Source organism: Homarus americanus, unplaced genomic scaffold, assembly GCF_018991925.1.
Source record: "Homarus americanus isolate GMGI-L3 unplaced genomic scaffold, GMGI_Hamer_2.0 scaffold30108, whole genome shotgun sequence".
NCBI classification, from domain to species: Eukaryota; Metazoa; Arthropoda; class Malacostraca; order Decapoda; family Nephropidae; genus Homarus; species Homarus americanus.
In genome coordinates, this window is record NW_024748109.1 from 12093618 (window position 1) to 12118196 (window position 24579).

The following is a 24579-nucleotide window of genomic DNA, read 5'->3' on the forward strand; positions in this document are numbered from 1 at the left end:
ATTGGCCTTGACATCATATCACGAGTTACAACGTAAATTCCCTCACCGCAAATTCAAATGGAGGCCTAGTAACGCTGAGCTCGAAGGAGTTTCAGGTACTCAGCTGAGCATCAAAGGAATGGTGACGTTACCACTCAGATTCTCAAGACGTGGTACGCCCTTCTACGCGGACTTTTATATAGTTCAGCAGTTCAATTTGCCAGCTGACGGGTTACTTGGTCTACCAACTCTTCGAAAGAACATGATAGATGTTCATCCACGTAATAATAGTGTTACGTTTAAAGGTGTTTCCTACACAGCAATGAGTCATTCTGAACCTATGCTCACCGCTAGGACGAAGGTGTTGTCTACCAATCCTATTAAGAGGAAGGCGGATCATGCGTCAGAGATATCTCTCGACCTCAACCACACACCTTCCCAGCGTGATTACAGCAGCAAGAGTTGGAAGATAGTACCTGCAATGTTGAAGAGTACTCTCCATTACCAGAATGAGGAATTCACCAACGCAAAAATCCTGTGAGCTAAAGTGAACATTAGTTTCTGCAAATGATTCGTTCACTGCCCAGGGTGTGACAGGACGTGACTGCAGTTGTTGAGACTAGTCATCAATCAACATCCTGTCAACAAAATTCTTTCGTATGGCGTGAACAACCCCCAGTTACCAGCACCCAGCACCCACCCTAGTGATGATGACACATCCGGTCTGAGAGATGGTCTCAGCATTCTGAGGTATGGTGTTGTGGATGACGTTGTGTAACAATTAGCGGCGGTTTGCTGTACTCAGGATTTTTGTGAGCATTGACCCAATCACCGGACCTTGGAATCAGCTGTGTCTACTGTGAGACACACACACACAAGTCTACGGGATTGCGGGAGCAATTTCACATTATCAAGAAATTAAAGAAAGGATGTTATGTGTGTGATTTTATAGATATCACAGCAATGTCGAAGTGCAACCAAATAAATTCCTAATTCGAGGTATTGTTGCGAATTGCCAACAGACTCGACTGGCCAGGATAGATCAAATAACACCACATGTCAAGGTGATCGATCATCCTCAGGGCAAGACACGCCTGTTAGAGCTGCTTGCCGACTACAGAAATAGTAGCCTTGCCAGGGGAAACGCTAGGTCAGACAGATTTAACATCCCATCATATAGCGTTAAAGGAAGGAACCAACCCTATTTACGTACCAGCTTATAGACTAACTCATAGCCAGCGCGCTGTAGTGCAAGATATGGTACAGGGTATGTTAGATGAGAATGTCATTAGACACTCAAAATCCCCCTTTAATAGCCCATTATTCCTCGTCCCGAAAAAGGATGGTGGATGGCGCCCTGTCATAGATTTCAGGCGCGTAAATGATCAACACCCTGTTTGCCGGACTAATTGGTAACACAGTCTGCGCTTATTTGGATGATCTAATAGTAGTCAGTAAGGACGCCGATTCCCATCTGATAAAACTGCGTGAAGTTTTGGCCAAACTTTCCACAGCAGGACTCAAAATAAAACTCTCAAAGTGCGAGTTTTTAAAATCCAGAATCCATTTCCTTGGTCATGTAGTTGACGGTGAGGGCATACACACAGTTAATGATAAAGTCAAAGCTGTATCTCAGTTCCCGCGTCCTACCTCAAATGATCATGTGCGTAGCCTTCTCGGATTATCTGGTTATAATCGTTCCTTTATCAAGGACTATGCAACATTAGCATCGCCCCGAACGAGGTTGCTCAAAAAAGATGCAGTGTTTATATAGGATGCTGAACACGAGGAAAGTTTTACGGCATTGAAGACAGCGCTAACCAATGCCCCGGTTCTAGCATTCCCAGACTACACTCAACCTTTCACTCTCTGTACTGACGCTCCCGGAATTGGAGTCGGAGCAGTGCTCATGCAAGAGGACACGCGTGGGAAGTTTAGAGTGATAGCATTTGCAATCGCAAACTAATCGATGCTGAAACACGTTATTCGGCGACGACATAGAAACGTTAGCCGTTGTGTGGGCACTTCAGAAGTTCAAAGACATTATCTTTGGCTACAAGATAACTGTTTTTACTGATCATGCGGCAGTCACCGAACTGTTCCATGGCAGAAACTTATCAGGCAGATTAGCACGCTGGTATCTGACAATTCAAGAGTTTGACCCCGAATTTAGGTATTTACCTGGGAGGGCGAATGTTGTCGCCGACGCTCTGTCAAGAAATATAGCACCAGTTATGCCTGTATCAACATTCACTCTTTCGCAGCTGGAAGATGAGCAACGACGCGACCCATATTGGTCAGCTGTTATTTTTGCTCTCGAATCGGGCGAGGATGTTAAACTCCCCAAGTTATTTCTTCCCTTAAGTCAGTCTGAATTACGACATAACATACTCAATAGGACGAGAAAATCTCCTGAGGGTAATGTGTCTCAAATAGTCGTACCTGACACGTTGCGCAAAGCAGTAATGACATTGTTCCACGATGTCCCACAAGCAGGTCACCAAGGTCGTGATAAATGCTTAGCGGAATTACGAAAGAAGTATTTCTGGAACACTATGAAGAAAGACATAGAATTACACATAGCTAATTGTTTGGCATGTGCTCAACATAAAAGATCGACAGGATCACCTGCCCCGATTCTACAATATCCTACACCAGACCGTCCGTTTGACACAGTCGCTGTTGATGTGTTACAACTCCCAATGAGTCATCAGGGATCAGGATACGTCTTAGTGTGTGTGGATCATTTTTCCAGGTTCGTGGTCTTGATCCCACTAAAAAGCAAAACGGCCGAAGCAGTAGCCTATGCATTAGTGATGATTCTCATATGTCCATATACTACGCCTAAAGTTCTACTCTCTGATAATGGAACAGAGTTCAAGAATGAGCTAATAGAGCATATATGTTTACAATATGGATTTAAACAAACTTTTGTGACAGCTTATCATCCACAGGCTAATGGCCTTGTTGAAAGAACCAATCGTAAAATCCTAGAAATACTGCGTCCAATCATTAGTGGTTTTCAATACGCATGGGAGGATTGGTTACCGCAGGTTGCAGCGTCGATTAATGGGTCAGTTAATAGCTCTACGGGCAAAACACCCTACTATATTGTCTATGGCACAGATAAACGTCTGCCTTACGACATCCTTACAGAGGCGCCATACCCGGTATATAATACGGATGATTTTGCGGCAAAACAAATTCATGTCTTTACAGAAATTCATAACCAAGTACGATCACAGCTAGCGGCGTCACGCGCCGAAATGATCATCAAACAGCATAAACATGCTAAACCTATCGCACTGAACGTTGGGGACGCTGTTATGTTACAGGTACCTGAAAGGAACTCCAAACTTTCGGCGAAATTTTCTGGTCCATTCCGCATAATCTCAAAAGAAGCAGGCAACAAATTCAAAATATGGAAGCCTAATGCACAGATCGCAGATGTCGTGCACGCGGATCGTCTGAAGAAGACCCAGATAAATGTCTTACCTCAAGTTGATGATAATGTGATTGATACATCCTTACAGACTGTTCAGAAGCAAATGTCCCAAATGACTATTGTATGAAACTACGTTCTGCGAGTAGAAGTTAACTCGTACTTTCGCGTCAGATGGAAAACGTCGACGGCCAACTACAATCAGCATTGGACATTCTTCATGGTCTCAGCACAGCTTCGATGAATTCGACAATAGTTTCATGACGTTGTCGTTCAAGCTGTATCTCAACAGAATCGTGTTATTTCTCAAACCTTTCACGCGATTACTGCTCTAGAATCAAAGGTTAATGCAATCATAATGGAGTCTAACCAAGTTTCGAGGATTGTTACTAGGTTACAGAAAGCAATCCCGACGTTAGAATGGCTCCTTTACTTCACAGAATATTTGCATGCTGCTGAAATTTCAGTTCATAAAATTGTAACCTCTAAAAATGAACTAATAGACAGCATTGTAGATGCCGGGATAGGACGTGTGGACGCGAAGCTTGTGCCTGTGCAGACGCTTCTTGAAGCTTTAAAAATAGCCAAGTTGCAGTATCATTTAACTCCTATTTTCAATGACAATGAGGTTCAATATCATTACCCACTGTTGGAGTCAACCCTCACGCACAATGCAATTCTGATCCACATTCCTATGCGAGGGCAACATGAGTTTAATGCATGGCATTTAGAACCCTTCCCCTGGTTTGTGAACGACACACTGTATACCCTAGATAGGCCTAAAGAACTTTTCTTAGTAGATGAAGAATATTCATTGTTATCAATAGAGGATTCTGAGGTACTGTCACGGTGTAAGTCGTCTTATCTACACCTACACGTATGTCCAGCCTACATGTTTGCATTTATTCCTGCTGCAGATGGAATATGTGAATTGGCAGTCATACAACCAAATGTACGCACAGCGTTAGCGCAATGCAGTTATAGGCCAGTTAGTCTAAAGACTGTGTTCCACGCTCACCTTCACAATGTGCAGTATTTGTTCTTTCCAAATCTCACTACTGTAATTTTAAAATGCCAAAATGGTGTTAAGCAGCTAGTTGTGAAAGGGCATTACAAGGCTCCTGATTACTGTGAAATCACTTGTAGTACATTACGGACCTTGCCTACTCATCAGCATTTTGCGTTAAATCGAAAACTCAAGTCTGCTTTAATTCCACTTCCTGTAATGAATTTCACTATCAAGGATATTCAAATAGTATCAGAGAAATTAAAAGTGTTAGCTTTCTTGAACGAGACACATTTTGCTGATTTGAATAATAACTTGCCATTTTATCTGTCACGGGAATTTGCACTACCAAGTCTTACGATTCCCTCTATTCTGTTAATTCTGGCAATAATGTTCCTGTTCTGTTATTACCGGGCAGTATCATCCAAATTCAACATTGTTCATAACATACTAACCCGTACGACACAAAAGTCTAGGTCCCCTGTAGTAGAGAATACCCCTACAGTAATTTCCCCAGCTTAGTGTCTACATATCTGTTTATAACATGGTTAGGGTTGTCTAGGATGTACTGTACTCTGTGAGTTATTTAGGCCTCACGGAGCTCGGCTGGTAGGTGACCGAGCGATGTAATAGGCCCCTGTCTCATCAACAGAACGTATTATATAAATGGGTCAATACATCTGATATTATATTCAGATTCACCACCCTGTAACTTTCCACTGTCTATGAGTAAGACATGAGATTGACACGTGAGCGGGTAGGTAATTATGTTCAGGAAGCTTCCCTGTGGCCGAGCGCGTGGCGTGAGAGGCAAATAGTCACACTGGAACCCGATAATCTGCGCTGGGCATTTAAAAGTGGTGGAAAAAAGTTCGCGTTCTGGAACATCACCCGGGGCGTAAGGGTTAAGTTCCCTGTTGCTTATCATAATTTTTATTTTAAAATTTCTTTCTAATTTGGAAACAACAATTAATTTAGTCTTTACAGCATTATCTCTTAAACCATATTTTTCACCTTTTCCCACGAGCCTATTAACCAGTTTTTTAATGCCTTTTCACTATCTGTGATAAAAGCAGTATCATCTTCATAGTGAATATTTTATATTATTTTACCATTAATGTTTAGTCCTTCATTATCACTTATAACTTCTCTCATTACTAATTCTGAATATATAATAGTACGATACAATCTTGGAGATAAAACGCATTCTTGTCTTACTTTATGTCTAACGATGAACCAATTAGTAAGTTCATTATTTATTAACACTGCAGCCTTCTGTTGCCAGTAAATATTCATTAAAATTCTTATACTTCCTTCATTAGTGCCTATTTTTTCCAAGATCTCTGTAAATTTATTATGGTTTACTTTATCAAACACTTTTTTCAAAAACTCAACAAAGCAGATACACAAATTTCTTTGGACCTCTAAAGCCCTTTCACTCAATTCTCAAACCAAATGCAGATTCTTCAGGTCATTTTTCACTTTCTAAATTCATCCTGTTCTTCAGATAAAACACTTTCTCTTTTAAATTTTATTCTATTTAAAATTATGTTTAAGTTTGCAGGCATGACTTTTTAAGCTCCTGGCTTTTTAGATAAAAATACAAATACAGTCGGCCCTTAACATATGCGGGGGTTAGGTAACAGAGATACCCGTGAATGTTAAGAATCAGCGTATTTTTGCTGCCCCCCCCCCCGCCCCTAAAAACATCCCTGGCCCCCATGTCCTTATTTAAGTAAAGAAAAACACTATGTACATGTTTACAAACACTTTATTTAATATTAAATGCATAAAGAGCTATAAAACAATTAATAATGAACTGGCTGGCATTTCCACTCGTCCCTGCTCCCGCCTCCAGAGCGTCACCACTCGTCCCCGCTCTATCCTTCCACCTCCACATCGTTACTACTGCCGACAACAAACACAAATGTTTTGTGAATAACTGCACCTCCACTTCCTATGTACAGTACTGAACTGTACTGTGCTGTGCATTTTTACAAACAATAAACATGGCAAGAAAAGCTATAAAAAAAAGAGATAAAAATTTCACTTTACTGTACCGTACCTATCCTCGGCGACAGGAGGGGGGGTCATCGGGGTCATCGTCACTCGTTTCCATAACGGGTGGTGAAGCGGGGGCAACGGTGGGTTCAGTTGCTTCCTCACTGCCGCCAGTGGTGGATGGTGTTGTATCTCTCCTTTGGCGATCAAAGAACATGGTGATGGGGAGTTGTCGTCTCTTTCTTTTCATCTCTTCCATGATGTTTTTGTATGGAGCAAAAACGTCATCCATCCCTCGCATGAATTTCAGGGCACGCACCATGGAGGGGTCCATACCATAGGCCAGGTTTTTCAGTGCCTCAATATACCTGGTCATCTCCTCCAAATTCTCCAGCGTTATTTCTTGTAGCTGATGTCAACACAAGCGTAGTTACAGTGAGACTAACTGACTGAGGGAGCGCGGGAACGCAGGGTGCCGTGGCGGGTGATGTGTTTGTGTGTGTGGTGTGACGGGCGGTGTGCAGTGTGTGGTGTCGCCTCGCGATTTGAATGTACAGTCATGCGCAGGTTAACGTCCGATCGCATATACGTCCGTGCCCCCCCCCCCCCAACAAAAAGTGACGCCTGCTGGACCACCACTCCACGACCTCCTGACGGAGACATGATGATCCTCCCCATACTGGTCAGATATTATGTGTTAAAGGAATATGCTTCCTTACTTAGGCTTTTTTAAGCATTTGCCTACAGGTGAAATGTTAACCTACATCTATTGAGGATAAAATCTTTCGCCTACAAATTGACAATACCACATTTGTTGTAATCAGACATATCTAGTTGCCTCAACAATTGCAATCTGGGATTGCAATTGGGGTTGCAATTTCAAATTCTGTGGCATTACTAAAAATAGTGAAGTTGTTGGGTACGGTATGTTTGGGTTCACACTCAGGATGGGATGCAGAAAAGAAAGTCACAATGTGCTCACTGTATACATATTGTATTGGATGTACAATGCAGCTTGGTGCTGGGAAGTGGCAGCGTGGTTACAAGCATGATGTAGAGAGAGCTGGTTGGTGAGGGTGCTCAGAGGAGGACCAGCTTGTGGGGTGCCATGCTCGCCGGCGGGAGCGAGGGCCGCCAGGCAGCGGCGGAGGAGGTGGTGTTGCTTGCTGTGGCTGTAGCTAGAAGAAGAGAGAGGTCACAACGAGGTCAGGTCTTTTATAGCAGAGGTAGGTGTGGGTAGATAGTTGATCCCCACTCCGTGGGCGGCGCTGGTTGACCCAGACCACGAGGCATACACTGGGGAATTTGCGGGGTCAGCTACTCAGCGACAAACAGCGTCTGTAGGGGAGAAATCCACTACAATACTCCCCCCTTCCCTCCAGGCAGTGTAGGAGACTTGTTGTCTGCAGGGTTGCATGGCACATGTGAGGCACAACGGGCGGTGCATGCCACATGTGAGCCATAACGGCGATGGCGTGGATGAGCCGGCCGCTAGTGGAGACAACTGTCTAGTTACACAATATCTGTGGGAGTAGAGAGGGAGAAAAAGGGTGTGTGGAGGCGATGAATGTTGTGCTTCCCTCACGGCAGGTACAGAGTCGTCAGATGTGCCTGCTCGGGTGTGAGGGCCTGGGTCAGGAGCAGGGGCTGCGTCAGCAGAAGTGGATGAGGGCTCGTGACAGCAGCTGGGTCCACGACAGCAGCAGGGTGCAGGACAGTGGCAGGGAGTACCTGAGGGAGAAAAGAGGGGTGTGTTGGTCTGCACTCAGGCGCATGGGCCGCGTCGGGAGCAGGGGCTGCATCAGGAGGAGCGGCATGGGGTACTGCTGGGCCGGGGGCGGCGTCTGAGGCAGGACGGGTGTGCTGGGGTCGGTAGGACGTGGTGCTTGGGGCAGGGAGAGGAGCTGGTGTCTGCTTAGAGAAGCAGTGGTGCTTTAGGGTGTCCAACCTGCGGTTTAGAGACAGTAGCTGTAGAGCCGATGAGAGCTGCTTCTGGGTGGATAAGCCAGTCTTCCATGTTGCTTGAAGACTGGGAGCGTGATCTGTTTTTCCTCCATCCTGTGTGAGTGCGAATCTCCGGGGGTCACCATTTGTGGGGTATGGGATGTTTGAGTTCCCACTCAGGATGGGATGGAGAAAGGAAACTCACAATGTGCTCTCTGTATACACGTTATATTGGATGTACAATGCAGCCTGGTGCTGGGAAGTGGCAGCGTGGTTACAAACGTGATGTAGAGAGAGCTGGTTGGTGAGGGTGCTCAGAGGAGGACCAGCTTGTGGGTCGCCATGCTCGCCGGTGGGAGCGAGGGCCGCCAGGCAGAAGCGGAGGAGGTGGTGTTGCTTGCTGTGGCAGTAGCTAGAAGAAGAGAGAGGTCACAACGAGGTCAGGTCTTTTATCGCGGAGGTAGGCGTGGGTAGATAGTTGACCCCTGCTCCGTGGGCGGTGCTGGTTGACCCAGACCACGAGGCATACACTGGGGAATTCGCAGGGTCGGCTACTCAGCGACAAACAGCGTTTGCAGGGGAGAAATCCACTACAAAGTTTCTGGTGCACTCTAAGATTAAGAAAGAAAACGGAGGACTCAGGTGTCCTGATGTGAGAGAAGACAGCCTCTTATGATGGGGGACCAAATAAAAAAAGCATAGCTACATGTTTTCTGGACTACAGTATTAAGCATACCCTTTTCATCACTTTGTAATAAACCTAGCCATGCCCATGTGTGTTTATGATATTTACCATAACATTATATATATATTTAGTGGGTCTAAATGGTCGTAAAATGGGAAACTTGAGGTTGGGTCTTGGGTAAATGAACCAATTAGAATAAATCCCATAGGTTCTGTACTTTCGTTATCGGTGGGGTCCCAATTAGGCGCGATAACCAAGGGATGACTGTACTGTACTGTATATACTTGTGACACTAGCCAGTTGCTTCTGGTGTTATGGTACAGGGGTACCAAGTGACAGCACTAGGATCCCGCTTCCTCTATCAAGGAATAAACAATTAAAATTTAAATTGAAAAAAAAAACATTCAAATAAATTACTATCTTACAAGAATCCCTCCAATGTAAGTTATATTCACCCAGGTCGTTTGGGTGGAAAATTATGAGAAAAGCTTAGTCACTCTTAAGTAATGATAAATAAACACGCAGGCAGGCCTTCAGCGCTAACTGTCAAATCTTATCTCAAATAAATAAATAAACAAACAAACGCCAGACATTCTGTCACCTCACCTCCCGCCCCCTCCTCCCCCCCGCCGTCTTCCCACCACCTTCGTGTTCAAGATAAAAGATTGGTGATTTCTTTATGTTTATTTTATATAATATCTCAGACTAAAGTTAGGATAATATAATTTGCATTGCTGAAATCTTTGCAAGACAGAGATTAATTTGAATATAAGCATCATATATTTTCGGCCTCACTATGTCGATGTCCCATGCCCATATACCTGTTCTATATGGTTACCATCTGCAGACACCTGTGTTTGGGAAGTCATGACTCAATTCACTCAGTCTCAATTACGGTACTTTATATAAAAATGATAAAGTATACAGTAAAGTAAATAACTTCATCTTGATACCTTGTTTTACTTTATTTGTCATCATAATAAATGGCTTCTCTCATAATGAAATTTCTTATTGTTTTACTATGCTGTGGGAGGGAAGAGGGAGAGAAGAATAAGTGAGACATACCTTTGCTACAACGTCTCCTATTATTCTCAAGTTAAAATACAAATTGTGTCATATTTTTTTTTTATTTAAGACTTTATTAATGATGAATCATATGCCATAAGAGGCTCATCATAGTTGATTATAATAATAAGGAATCAATAACATTCATGTCAAAAGCTGACCTTTACGGTGGGAAGGGATGAGATTACCTTCTGATACAGGTTGTCCGTTTATTTCAAAGTTACAGGCATCCCCTGCGTTACGGAAGCCCAGGTTACGGAATTTGTAAATTATGACCAATAATTTCGTGTTACGGCCCGTAAATCCGCCCTTACGGAAATTGGGGTAAATTTTAACAATTAAAAAAACAATATCACTATATAAAATTAAATTGTTTTGTTAAAAATGATAATTTGTTTGGTGTGGATTTCTTGGTGTTTGCTACCGCCAAGCGTGGCGTCGCCACGCGGAGTCAGTCCATTGTTTACATCCAGTGTGCGCGCATGTTTCTCGCCCCAGCAGTTGGATTTAACTTTTACAAACATACATTAAGTACAGTATAGTGCATTATTCCAACTGTATTTTTCTTCATTTACATGTATATCATGAATTATTTAATGTACTGTATTGTATGTGTTTAAAAATGTTTATTTTCATTCATAAAAGTGCTTGAATTACGTTTTTGGGGCCAAAAAAAATTCCGTAGAAACGCATCTCCAGTTTTATAATGGAAGTCAATGGGAAAATAGTTTTTGCGTTACGGAATTTCACGATACGGTCAATTTTCCAGGGACGGAACCTTTCCGTAATGAAGGGGATGCCTGTATATTATACAGTCAACCATCACTTTACGCAGTTAATATAACCCACAGGGTACCGCGGAAAGTGAGAAACGCGTAAAGTGAACAACATAACATATGGGATTAATTGAAATAGAGACCGGGCCGACCCCCAAACTCCACTTTTTGACGACACACAACAATGTTGTAGTAAAAATTTTATCTTAACTTTATGATGGTATGCACACACAAGTAATATAGAAGAAGTTAGGTTAGGAAAAATAAAGGTTAAGTTAGGAAAAATAAAGGTTAGGTTAGGAAAACTAAAAGTTAGGTTGAACACTTACGTTAGTAGAAGAGATGGATCGGCGTACGGGGATGGAGGTTGGTTCCGAGGCAGAGGGCAGGCTACTGGCCCTCTGGTGAGTCACCATCACTGTCATCCACACTTGTCAGGGCCTCCCTGACAAATCCCTCAAAGTCATCTTCACTGTCTCTACCTCTGTCATTATCACTGGCTTGGGCTGGCTGTGGTGGGTTGCGGGCAAAGAACTCTGTTATGCTTTGCTGACGGCTGGTGTTTATGTTATCGTGATAAACCTTGAAGTAGGGCTCCATAGTCTGCAACAGCTGGGTAATAACGATTTCATACCTGTTTGTGTCATGGTCGTCAGAAAGGAGGAGCTTGATTTTCTCGACACACTCGATGGCACCCCTAACATTACTATGGGATAAGCGGTGTTCTTCTTGGGATGACACACCACCTGCCTCTTCACTGACGTCATCATCATCTACCATCTCGTCGGTAGTCACATCAGGATCCCTTATCACCTCCATGATGTTGTCGTTGGTGGTCTCGGAGAAGCCTTTAGCTGTAACACTCTGTGCAGCTTCTCTGGCAAGGTCCACTGCTACTGTAACAGTCTGAACCTCACCAGTCACAGATTGACTCTGCCTTACGCCCGGAATGCCTTACAACACATGTCTCCATGCGTGACGAACAGTTGCTGCAGACAGCTGATCCCATGCCTCCACCAAGAAGTCCACTGCTTTCTTGATGTTAAATATTCTCCAGAATTGTTTGAAAAGTATTTTTTGCTCTGCCAACTGTTGATCCTCGTCTTCTTCGCTCTTGCTATCGGTGGTGGTGTCACTCAGGTTACGCAACTCTTCCCTGGTGTTGGTGTAGTCGTTCAGGAGCTTGAATTTTTTTGTTGAGAATGCAGCTTTTACATTGCAGATTAACTCTTGGTCCATGGGCTGTAATATAGACGTAGTGTTGGGAGGAAGGAAGACCACTTTTACGTTGGGGTGACGATCTAACAGTAGGGGCGAGTGTCCTGGTGCATTGTCCAGCAGCAACAAAATCTTGAATGGCACATTCTGTTGCTCACAGAATTTCTTTACATCGGGAACGAAACAGTCATCAAACCAGGAGAGGAACAGTGTAGAGAACATCCACGTCTTACGTGCGGTCAGCCAGTGGACATTTAGCTTGGTCATGTCCATGTTCTTGTAGGCGTGCGGCTTGCGGGCTGTGTGGATCACCGATAACTTGAGCTTACAGGTACCGGAGGCATTGGTGGTAAACAGGACGGTGATGCGCTCCTTCTGCATCTTCCGGCCCCGAATCTTGCTGGCATTCTTCACAACGAAGGTCTTGGAAGGTAGCTTTTTCCAAAAAAGACCAGATTCGTCCATGTTAAACACCTGGTCGTCGGTGTACTGTCCTTCCTCCATAATCTCACGTAAAAACGGAGGAAATTCCCTAGCCGCAGCACGGTCAGCACTGGCTTCTTCACCACCAATGTTTATATTGGTGATCTTGTTCCGCATCTTAAACCTCTGTAACCACCCAGAGGAAGCATTAAAGGGTTTGGGCTCTGTAATTCCCATCTTTCGTGACACTGTAGCATACAGTTCACGTGCGTACTCCTTAACAGAGCGCGTGTCGACCGCCATGTTCCGTCGCGCCTGACGCACCAAGTAGCTCACAAGTAATTTTTCTGTCTTGAGAAGCACCTGGTTGTGAAAATACTTGATCATAGAAGCACCTGTAGACTTTGTGATCTTCATGTGCTCCTTTATCTTGGCTGCATCCTTCTTTATCGTCCTGATCGTAGATTCGTTCACACCATGCTGGAGCACCAAATCAACCTGCCTTGTTCCTTTCTCTAACTCTTGGATGATCTTGTACTTCACCTCGTAGCTTAAGGAACGTCGTGTCTTCTTGGGCTTAGGGCGGCTGGGTCCAGGCAAGGAAAGGTTTCTCTCTGGGGGTGGTGGTCCGGCGGAAGCCATTTTACAGAACGATGGATGCACGATTACACGGTGTGGCCTGGAGGGATGAAACTGCCGCGGCTAGGTCAAGCGTTGTCTTTCCTCCCTCCCTCCCTCCCCCGAGTGGACACGTCATATTACTTTAAACCAATTACAGCTAGCAGCGGAGGGAGGTAGGTAGGGATGCATGGCCAATCACAGTCCGATTCGTCATATGACGTCAGTGATAATGCAACAGAGACATGCACTGCGCAACCTTACCGCGCGGCTTGGCCAGGCGGAGGCAGAGGAGGGAGGAGGCGGGAGCAGGCGGGTGGGGCGAATCTAAAAATAACGTCGAGCCGGACACTCTCCGCGTAAAGGGGTACACGCACCGCGGAATGTGAGCATCCTGGGTTCCAGCAGGACACTGCGTAAATGTGGAAACACAGAATGTGGGACCGCGTAAAGTGAGGGTTGACTGTATATCGTATTTTTATGTTATTTAATGATCATATGAGAATACAGGTTGGGTATCCCTTACCCGAAATACTTGGGGCTGAAAGGGTCTTGGATATGGCATACCTATACCCGGTATAATGCCTGTATGATGTGGTAACTCACCCAACTGGGTTGGAATCCAAGTCTGTGCACCAAATTTATTTATATTTAATTTACAGCATCTGGAAGCATATAGCCTGCAGTTAGTTTTATGAAATATTTTCAACCATTTTTTGTATGTAATACTTGATAAGATGCACACTGAAAAATTAGAAAGGTAAGCAATGACCATCATCTGTTTCAAGGACTATTGTGGTTGTCCCTCGTGCTAATGAGGATGTCCAGCCCAAGGGCCACCTTGGCGTGAATTTTTTTTAAGGTGTAGAACCTGTCGCCAACACAACAACCACACCCTGAGTTAACGAGTTGCATGACCCAGTGTCAAGGAATAGTCCAAGAAGACCGGACAACTTGCCAATTGCACTGACTAACCATTACCCTGGAACACGATCCGCAAATCGATTAACATCCAGGTTCCCAATTACTGCTGGGTAGACAGAGGCAAGTGGTGTAAAGGGCACACCGCTGTAACTTCATAAACTTTAGCTCCTCCCCATTCAATGATGTCACATTACCCATGGTGACCAGAGGGTGACCAAGGGCTACAGCCTTGCCTTAGTTGACTTTTGACTTTCATTTTATTTAATTTTTTTAGAATACTCGTAAGGATAAGGCTTTTCTGTGGCCAGGTATAACAATATGAATGCCTTATGTTCTCCTAGTCCTCCAAATAATATGTGAAATAGCAAAAAAAAAAATTATATATAATACAAGGAAGCACCTGGGGGGGAGGGAGGGTGGGTGCTGGGCATTGCACTGACAACATGGACGAAGCAACTTCATTTTTTAGTTTATTAGAATTGTAAAGTTTTTCAATTTGCCAGATATGGCAAAGTGAATGTCTGAGGGTACTCTGGACAACTGGATATTGCCCTACATGTATACTTAAGAAAATATAGCAAGTTTCTCTAGGCGTTAAGCATCACAACCGTCGCCAGTGAATTAACTGGTTAAGTGATGTCCAGTAACTTTGTTTTTTGTTCAATCCGGAATGTGACGTCTAGCTTGTACCTAGTTATGTAAATGCCTAGCATTAACTCGCCAGGCCAACATACAGGCAATTAAAACATCTAATAATTACTGTGGGAGACCCAGGTGATACTTCCAATCAGGGGTGAAGGAAACACACTGGTGTCAAGTTCGTAAGTTCTATTTCTGGGACAAACACACAAAAGGAGTTAAGACAGGGGGAACAGCGTCCTGTCTTGGAATCTCTCCGGGTATCTCTATCTGCGCATGCGCGTACAGCGCGCATGTGCTCAAACTCTGAACTAACACAGTGACAAAAGGGAGTATGATTATAACATATAATACAGAGACCTGAATCAATAATGGTAAATAGTACAGTTACATGTTACAGCCATATTCGTCTCATATATCTACACCTCCCTCCCCCTCACGCTCGTAGTGCAATCTCGTGCGGACTCTTTTTCCAGGAGCCTTTGAGAGTGACGTGGGAAAACTGGGGGGTCACTGAATGAGGACTTACCTTTCTCGTCCAAGCAAGGGTTCACAGGGATATGGGGGAGGGGTTCACCACTAGGGGACGGTACTGAACGAAGGAAGCGGCGATTCCGCCACCATACCCGACCACTAGGGAGACGGACCTCGTAATCCCTGGTCTTGCCGCAGCCCATGACAGCCCCGACCTTGTCCCAGCGGTGAGACGTCGGGTCTTGAATCCGAACTGTTTGCCCGATACTCAACCTGGGAAGGGGTCGGGCGGGCTGATCATACTGTGCCTTTACCTGGTCAGCACGGGCGGCTGCACGACGATCGCAGTCCTCGGTCTTGGCCTGCCACTCCCTCGAGAAGGACTCAGGATGGACAGGGACACATGACCGTAGTGGGTGGCCGTATAACATCTGTGCTGGGGAGCGACCTGTGAAGTTGGGGGTATTCCGCAATTCCAATAAACCCCGGTCAAACTTCTCACAGTCAATGTTGCCTGAGGGTGCCGTCTTGAGGATAAGATGCTTGACGGACTTTACGGCAGCCTCGGCATGTCCATTGGACTGGGGATAATGTGGCGAGGACACCACATGATAAACTCCCCATCGCTCCATGCAGTCCCGGAAGTCGTTGCTGGTGAACTGGGGCCCGCCGTCAGTCCTCAGGCGGAGAGGGACACCAACTTCCCGGAAGTAGCGACAGAACATACGTACTGTATGAGAGGCAGTAGTGTTGCCTCCGCAGGGAACGACAACAGGCCACCCTGAGAGCCGGTCGGCGATGACGAGAAAGGACTTTCCCGCCACAACGAAGAAATCCGCAGAGACGGACTCAAAGGGCCTCGTAGGGTTGTCATTTTTGACATGTTTTATTTCCAGAATTGGCTTAGGGAAGTCTGGAGATATTATGGCCAACTCTTGACAGTGGCCATAAGACAGTAGTGGCATCTGAACACCTTTGTGGACCTGAATCCTGGCAGAACATGACTGCTTACCTAGGGTGAGGGTAGCCTGAAATGTACCCAGAGCAGGTGCCATTGTAGAACCGTCTGCGGTGAGCGTTGTAGAAGTTGACGGTGGTTGCAAGCTGCTCCTAGGGATCCCCAGAATGTCGAGGTGTCTTGTGCCGATGACTGTGACGTCCGCACCTGTGTCAGGAAGCATCTGGATACGGGATGTAATGTCGCCGTATGACAGGTGAACACAGATGGGCTGAGGTGTCTTCCTGACAGGGGAAGAAGAGGATCCCACGCGACGACAGCGCTTGTTCTTCGCCGCCTGAGACTTGCAAGTAGTATCATTCTTCTTCTTTGACTGACAGCATTTGTCATAGTGTCCAATGCGGCTACAGGAGCGGCACTGAACGTTGTTGGCAGGGCACTTCAGTGTCCTAGCCCAATGACCACGACGGCCACAGTTATTGCAGGTGCTGTCAGCGGCAGGGCATTCAGAACCATGCCGACGAGCACAATACTGGCAGGAATGACCTGGCGTCGAAGTCTGAAGTGATGCTGAAGATTGATGCGAAGCTGAAGTCGGATGTGAAGCTGAAGTCGGATGTGAAGCTGAAGTCCGGTCACGTCCTTTGTTCTTCTTATATGCGGAGATGGCACACAGCTGGTTAGATGGAGCACGAATGGCAGAAGTCGCACTTCTGGTGGCTTCGTAAGAGCGGCAGGTGGTGACAACATCCTGTAGAGAAGAGGCAGTGTCGAGGGAGATAAGCTTCTGAATTAGCTCTTCGTCCCGCACGCCCATGAGGATAATCATCTTCAGCTGTGTTTCCTCACAAGTCAACGAGTTCCCAGGACAAACGTCAACCTCCTCAGCGATGCGTTGGAGTCGTACGTAAAAATCGGCAAACGACTCACCCTCCAGCTGCTTACAACTGAGAAGTTCTCTCCTACGGAGAGCTTCGTTGCGGAGACCCTTGATATGCGTTTGTAAAGCATCCAAGACGTCCTTCACAGTCTTGTCTGTGCCATGGGGAATTTGCAGGGTGTGCTCCAGGATACGTTGCGTCTCTAGGGTGAGACACATCCTCATCTGGATCAGCTGTTTCTCCCTAGGCAACCTTGATAAATCGACCATCATCGAATAATCGTCCCACCTCCGACGCCATTCACGGAATACCTGGAACGAGGCATCAGCTTGGAGTGGCGGTGGACTCTGAGCGAGTGCTTTCTGTGGGGGGGCAAAGAAGTTGAAGAGGACCCTGCAGGTGCACCTGTGGACGAAGAGGCAGGTGTAGTAGCTGCTTGAAGGGTAACAGGTGCCAACAACTCGATAATGGCACTGAATCGGCATTTTCTTGTTGACGTCTGTGATTCTCTTCACGTCTTCGTTCATCGTCTTCCTGTCGCCTCCTGATGTCGTCTTGTCATCGGTTTTCTTCCAAAAACTGAATTAAATGAAGGAAGTCGACACCTGTGGCAGATTGCGGACGTGTGTAGTGGGGGCTAAGGGTGGGTGGGGCCGCTTGATCCACTTTCCGATCCACTTGGAGTCCACTTACTGCACCGACATCCGTCTGAAGTTGGGCTTGTTGGGTATCTGAAGAAAACCCAATAAATTCCTGATCTTCCATATGGCCTGGTTTATTTCTCTCACAATTACTGTAATTAATAAGTGAGCAGAAAAGCAATTGTCTTTAAATGGAAGATATCTGCGAGCGTCTGTGAGTGTGTGTGTGTGCGTTCGTTCGTGCGTGTACTCGAGGCAGGCTGGCTCACTAGCGGGAGCTGGCTGGCTCACTCGGCAGTGCCATTCGAGACGTGAGCGGGGAAGGATGTCAAAACTTGAGCTCTCCCATAGGTCTTAAATAGGCTTCCCTCTTTTGTTAAAAGTGCAGGAACACAGGGAAACACTTTAAAGACACTAAAGGGCACACACAACACTGAAAAAGCACTTCACAACACTGCACTGTAAATCCAGGAATATCGTGTGGAGGTAGGCCCGAGATCGGCTCGACAGGAGGAGTTGACAAGATGGCGGCTCCGAGAGAGATTCTGTGTCCACTCCAATTCTGAATAATGTGATGTCCCAGCTAAACACTGCGCCATGTGGGAGACCCAGGTGATACTTCCAATCAGGGGTGAAGGAAACACACTGGTGTCAAGTTCGTAAGTTCTATTTCTGGGACAAACACACAAAAGGAGTTAAGACAGGGGGAACAGCGTCCTGTCTTGGAATCTCTCCGGGTATCTCTATCTGCGCATGCGCGTACAGCGCGCATGTGCTCAAACTCTGAACTAACACAGTGACAAAAGGGAGTATGATTATAACATATAATACAGAGACCTGAATCAATAATGGTAAATAGTACAGTTACATATTACAGCATATTCGTCTCATATTTCTACAATTACTTAAAAATTTGTAATATTAGGAGGACACGTCGCTACCTGGCATTTAATTGCAATTTTCAAAAACCCCTCCTGCACCCTCCATCACACGCACTGCTACCGTCATCTTTTTGCCTGCCGAATCAGCTGTAAATATGCAAAAAAGAAGGCTCCGCTAATTTGTGTTGTAATAGCTGAAATACTAAGTGTTACGAGGATTTTATATACGGTATTTATACGTCTTAGCACGGTGAGGAAATTGAGTGACTGTTATTTTGTTTACGGTATGTCTCTCAGATATTGTGTTTGGGACAATTTCTTATATGGTTTGGTCAGCATGGCGACCACAGTGCGTCTTCTATTTTGAAGTCGGTAGATCGTTAGTGACTAATATCCTCTGCTGTCAAGTCACTTAGTGAATGACGTTGTTTGTTGCCCTCCCGGACTCGTCTTCACCGAAAACTTCGTAAACCGAATCCATTGTTTCAATGGGATATTGGGTAATTGGTTCCAGCTCACTGAAAAGTACATACAAAGTAAAAAAATAGATGCAGTAAAGTACACTTACTTTGAGGTGTATATGTAGAAGGCTCCTAGTTGATGATGATGATGGGAATTAGAAGTGGGGTGGAGGAGAAGGGAGAAGAGAAGGACATGGGGATGGAGGAGAAATCGCCTCTCAGGGACCCATGCTTGATGCCGTCATTTCACCAATAAAATTTTAAGTTTATTTGGTGTAATTCAAGATTATTTTCTTTAAATCAACACTGCACTGCACTGTATATTATCAATATGTTAACTAAAGTTCAGAATGACCAATAATTTCAATGAAAAATGCAAAAATATTCAAGACACCATCACAATAGATGCTCTCTCCACCGTTTCAAAGTCTCAGCTGACGCCTTGTGAGCGAATCACGCATCTGGCAAATATTATCAATATGTTAAATAAATGTTAAAATGACTAATAATGTTAATATAAAAAATGCAAAAATATTTAAGAGCTTAACTTTCTTGGTATTTACTCAACTGGAAACCAATGTAAACATATGTTTGTAATTAGTTCCCTGTACTGCATTTATTATCACTACAGTATGTTAAATAAATGTTAAAATGACTAATAATTTTAATATAAAACATGCAAATATATTTTAGAGCTTAACTTTCTTGATATTTACTCCATTGGAAACGAATGTAAACATAAACAGATTACTGAATTGGCAGGCTGGGTCATCAGCTGATTAGCTGATGCTCACAACAAAATGTGATTTTCGTAAGGATTTCGTTAATCAAATTTTTGTTCATTAACCGAATTGAAGATTTTTATGGAAGGTACAGTAATTCATTAACCAAAATTTCGTTAACCGAGGCATTCGATAACCGAAGGACCATTGTACTGTAATAATATTTACGGAAGTGATAGTTAGAGCCTGAATGGAATTTTGTAAAGCAAGTGTTCATTGAGATTCATAAATTGTGACAATTATTTTGACAGAAATCAGTATCAGAGTAAGAGACATCATTCAGAAATATTAGTACAAGTACAGTATACAGTCGGCCCTTAACATACACGGGGGTTACGTAACAGAGATAGCCGTGGATGTTAAAAATCCGCGTATATGTGCTGCCCAAAAAAAACCCCTGGCCCCCATGTCTTTATTTACCATATATACCTGTGTGTAGTTCGAGTTTTTAAGACCAAATTATTTGGCAAAAAATTGGAGGTCGACCTCTAAACGGGTAATGGTTTCGTTAGGGTTGAAAAATATTTACCAGTAACTACCAGTAAACGATGGAAACGATGCACCAACGCACCACCAGCTGTGAGTGTCGGTACAGTTGTCAGGGCAGATCTCTTGCGTCATCATAGCAAGCCCAAAGTAGCCAAATCCATGGTATGGTATGCACAGGACGATGTAAAACATAAAGTATTCATTTATTAAAGTTTATTTATAGATACTGGACATAAATTTTTGTTCATTACATTTGAAACATCAATCTTTGTTAATTAAATTTGAAACAAAAGAAAACTACGATACCGTATTTTCATTAAAATATTACATCACAAGTATATTTTACCTTAACTGTGACTGAATGAATATACGTATTCTCAGAAATAAATATAGAAATGTAATATTTTTGCTGGAATGATGTACGTATTACAGTGGAAAGTGGGATAAAATTGTGACGAAAGCAAATGACTTTCACTTTCTTTCGTTATTCAAAAGATTTTACCGTAATCGCTTTTCGAATGGTTTTCAGTTAAAAAACTGTTGTACTCTTACTGTATTACAATAATAATCTATCCTATCATTAGCCTTATAATCCCACAACTGAAAACCATTCGAAAAGCGATTACGGTAACATCTTTTGAACGAAAGAAAGAGAAAGTCATTTGCTTTCGTCACAATTTTATCCCACTTTCCACTGTAATATGTACATCATTTCAGCAAAAATATTACATTTCTATGTTCTCAGAAATAAATGGTAGTTTTGTTGAACGTAATGTACAGTATTTAATATTAAAATGCAAAAATAGCTATAAAAACAATTAATACACCCGTAATGTACTGGCTGGCATCTCGTCCCTGCTCCCGCATCCAAGGTCACTACTCGCTCCCTCCGCCTCCTCCCCGTCACTACTGCCGACAACAAACACAAATGTTTTGTGAATAACTGCACCTCCACTTCCCATGTACAGTACTGAACTGTACTGTGCTGTACATTTTTACAAACAATAATCATGGCAAGAAAAGCTAATAAAAAAAAAGAGATAAAAATTTCACTTTACTGTACAGTTCCTATCCTCGGCGACAGGACGGGGGTCCTCGGGCTCATCGTCACTCAATTCCATAATGGGTGGTGAAGTGGGGGCGATGGTGGATTCAGCTGCTTCCTCGCTGCCGCCAGTGATTGATGGTGTTAAATCTCTCCTTCGGTGATCAAAGAACATGGTGATGGGGAGTTGTCGTCTCTTTCATTCATTTCTTCCATAATGTTTTTGTATGGAGCGAAAACGTCATCCATCCCTCTCATGAATTTCAGGGCACGCACCATGGAGGGGTCCATACTATAGGCCAGGTTTTTCAGTGCCTCAATATTCCTGGTCATCTCCCCCAACTTCTCCAACGTTATTTCTTGGTGCTCTTCCTCATCCTCTTTCCCTTTCGCTTCCTCTTCCTTGTCTGAGTCTACTAACTCCTGTAGATCCTCCTCGGTCAGCTCAGTGTCGTGCTCTTCAATTAGCTCCCTAATCTCGTCCTTTGCCATGTCCTGGAAGCCTTCAGCAGCCACTTTCCTTGACAGTGCCAGGGTCTTTCTGAATATTTTCATTTAAATCCATCAAAATCATTTTCCTTGTCATCGTCTTAAGCACCAAACAGCTCCTCCCAGTCTTCTCCTTGAACAGGGCTAGAGGGTACGTGTTTTTCGAATCGTTTTCTATTAAAAAATGTTACAGCACATGTATATTTTACCCAAACTGTGCCTGAATGAATATATTCTCAGAAATAAATAGTAGTTTTGCTGAAACGTGATGTATTTCAATGTAAAATAGGATAAAATGCATGACGAAAACAAAAGACTTTACATAACCTTCCAATGTTCAAGAGATGTTATTCGTTTTTTTAATAGTTTTCTGTTAAAATACTGTTATACAGTATTACAATGATATTATATTCATACTGTGCTTGATATACTACATTCAAGGAAATGTAATATTTTTGCTGAAATGACGTACGTATTATAGTGGAAAGTGGGATAAAATCGTGACGAAAACAATGACTTTTGCTTTCTTTCGTTCAAAAGATGTTTCCGTAATCGCTTTTCGATTGGTTTTCAGTTAAAAAAACTGTTGCATCACAAGTGAATTAGGATAGAATATTATTGTCATACAACAGTTTTTTAACTGAAAACCATTCGAAAAGCGATTACGGTAACATCTTTTGAATGAAAGAAAGCGAGTCATTGCTTTCGTCACCTTCCACTGTAATACGTACGTCATTTCAGCAAAATGTTACATTTCCATATTCTCAGAAATAAATAGTAGTTTTGCTGAAACGTAATGCATTTCAATGTAAATTAGGATAAACTACATGAAAACAAAAGACTTTACCTAACCTTCCGATGTTCAAGATATGTTACTCGTTTTTTTTAGTAGTTTTCGGTTGAAATACTCTTATATTAGTGATATTCTATTCATACTGTGCTTGATATAATACATTCACAGAAATGTAATATTTTTGCAACTACAATGGTGATGTCAACTCAAGCGTGGTTACAGCGAGACTGACTGAGTGAGGGAGAGCTATGCGTGTGTGTGTGTGTGAGGTTGCGGGAGCGGGCGGTGTCCCGTGTTCGGTGCCTCGCGCGAGTTGAATGGCGCGCGATTTGAATGTACTTCAATTACTTCAATGTACAGAATATTCCTCCGGCGGGGCAATCCGCGTATTTGCAAATCCGTGTATTATAAACCCGCGTATGTTAAGGGCCTACTGTAGTCTCGATTTACACGGATTTTATTCACGCGTTTGGTCAATTACGCGGTGCCCTGCCAGAATGAAATGTTTGAATTATGCGGAAAATTTCATCATTTACGGTGCGAGCGGCTGGAGAGGTCCAGACGCGCCGCGCATTTTGTATTCACGCGGTCCATGCTTGACCATACGTGGGAAGCGGCATGGGCAGGGTGCGCACAAGGTCGCCCAGTCATCAAAACATTACCGAGTTCTTCACCTGCCACCCACCACAGCCGGCCCAAGTCAGTGATAGTGAGGATATGGACTTTGAGGGGTTTGACAAAGAGGCCCTGCATGCCTCTGTGGTGGATAGTGATACAATTGATACAAGTGATACCAGTGAGGGCCAATATATAATCTGCCCTCTGCCTCGGAACCAACCCCCCCCCCCCATCCCCATGTGCCCAGCCATCTTTTCTACTAACGTAAGTGTTAAAAAACCTAATATTATTGATATTTCTCTTAAATATTAATTGTGTGTGCATACCATCATAAAATTAAGATACTATTTTTATTACAACGTACATATTGTGTCAGAAAAAGTGGAGTTTGGGGGTTGGCCCAGTCTCTATTTCTATTAATCCCATATGTTCTGTTATTTCATTTACGCGTTTCTCATTTTATGCGGACCTCCACAGGTTCAATTGACCGCGTAACTGCAGACTATACTGTACAGTACTGTACTGATTTAGTAATAGTGAGCTTGTGAAAAAAAATTTATATTAGTAATGACATTAATATAATGAAATACTGTATTTGCAGGTTGTGACTGCCCATGTGGAGCAAAGATAATTCCAGGATTCTACTTTATTCCATCAAAAATAGATAAATGTATGTAAAGCATTCCACACTATTCCAGTTATTAAAAAGGTGGATACTATTTTTTTCTTATTGTTTCATTTACCCTTCATTATAAGAGGCTGATATATTAGTGTTAACGAACATGCTGTAGCTGTTGAAATGGGAATGTGGAAGTCATTCAGACTACACTACTTATGTTATCAGTTAAACAGTACAGTAAGAGTGGGTTAGATTTGTTCATTTGCCTTAGCCATTAACACATACAGTACAGGTTGTACCTCTCTAGTCCGGCAACCTCGGGACCTGACCGGTGCCAGACCATGGAAATTCACCCTTTTCCTGGATAGATAGTGACTTGTGCTTATGCTTGGAAGCACTAGCACCACTTTCTCTGCATCATGGTCTCTTTGAAGACATATTGAAGGGTTAAATGTCGTATAGTAGCTTCTCAAATTTCGCGAGTTTTTAATTCTTAACATATTTTATTGGAACACACAAAAAAATAAATAAATAACAATTTTGACGGCGGAAACTTGAATTTCGACGGATTTGAACGGCCCGCGAACGTGCAGACGACGTGCATAATCGTGTAAACAGCGTCATTTCTCTTATGTACAAAAGATTCATTATTGTTTATTACTGAATGTCTTTTTTTATTGAATTAATGTTTATGTGTGCAATATGAGCAATACAATTCATTAATAATA

The 24579-nt window shown here is 43.6% G+C and overlaps 1 protein-coding gene across 12 annotated transcripts in view; it reads left to right on the top strand.

The window, feature by feature from the left end:
* The window catches only part of LOC121880011 (dual specificity protein phosphatase MPK-4-like), a 198340-nt gene extending 174389 nt beyond the window's left edge, over positions 1-23951 (top strand). For all 12 annotated transcript variants that reach the window (XM_042386960.1, XM_042386955.1, XM_042386961.1 and 9 more), the window contains one exon: positions 23834-23951. In XM_042386960.1, the coding sequence (XP_042242894.1) occupies positions 23834-23910 (77 nt within the window). In that variant the 3' untranslated portion in view covers positions 23911-23951. The remainder of the gene's footprint in view (positions 1-23833) is intronic.
* Positions 23952-24579: the final 628 nt, after the last annotated feature.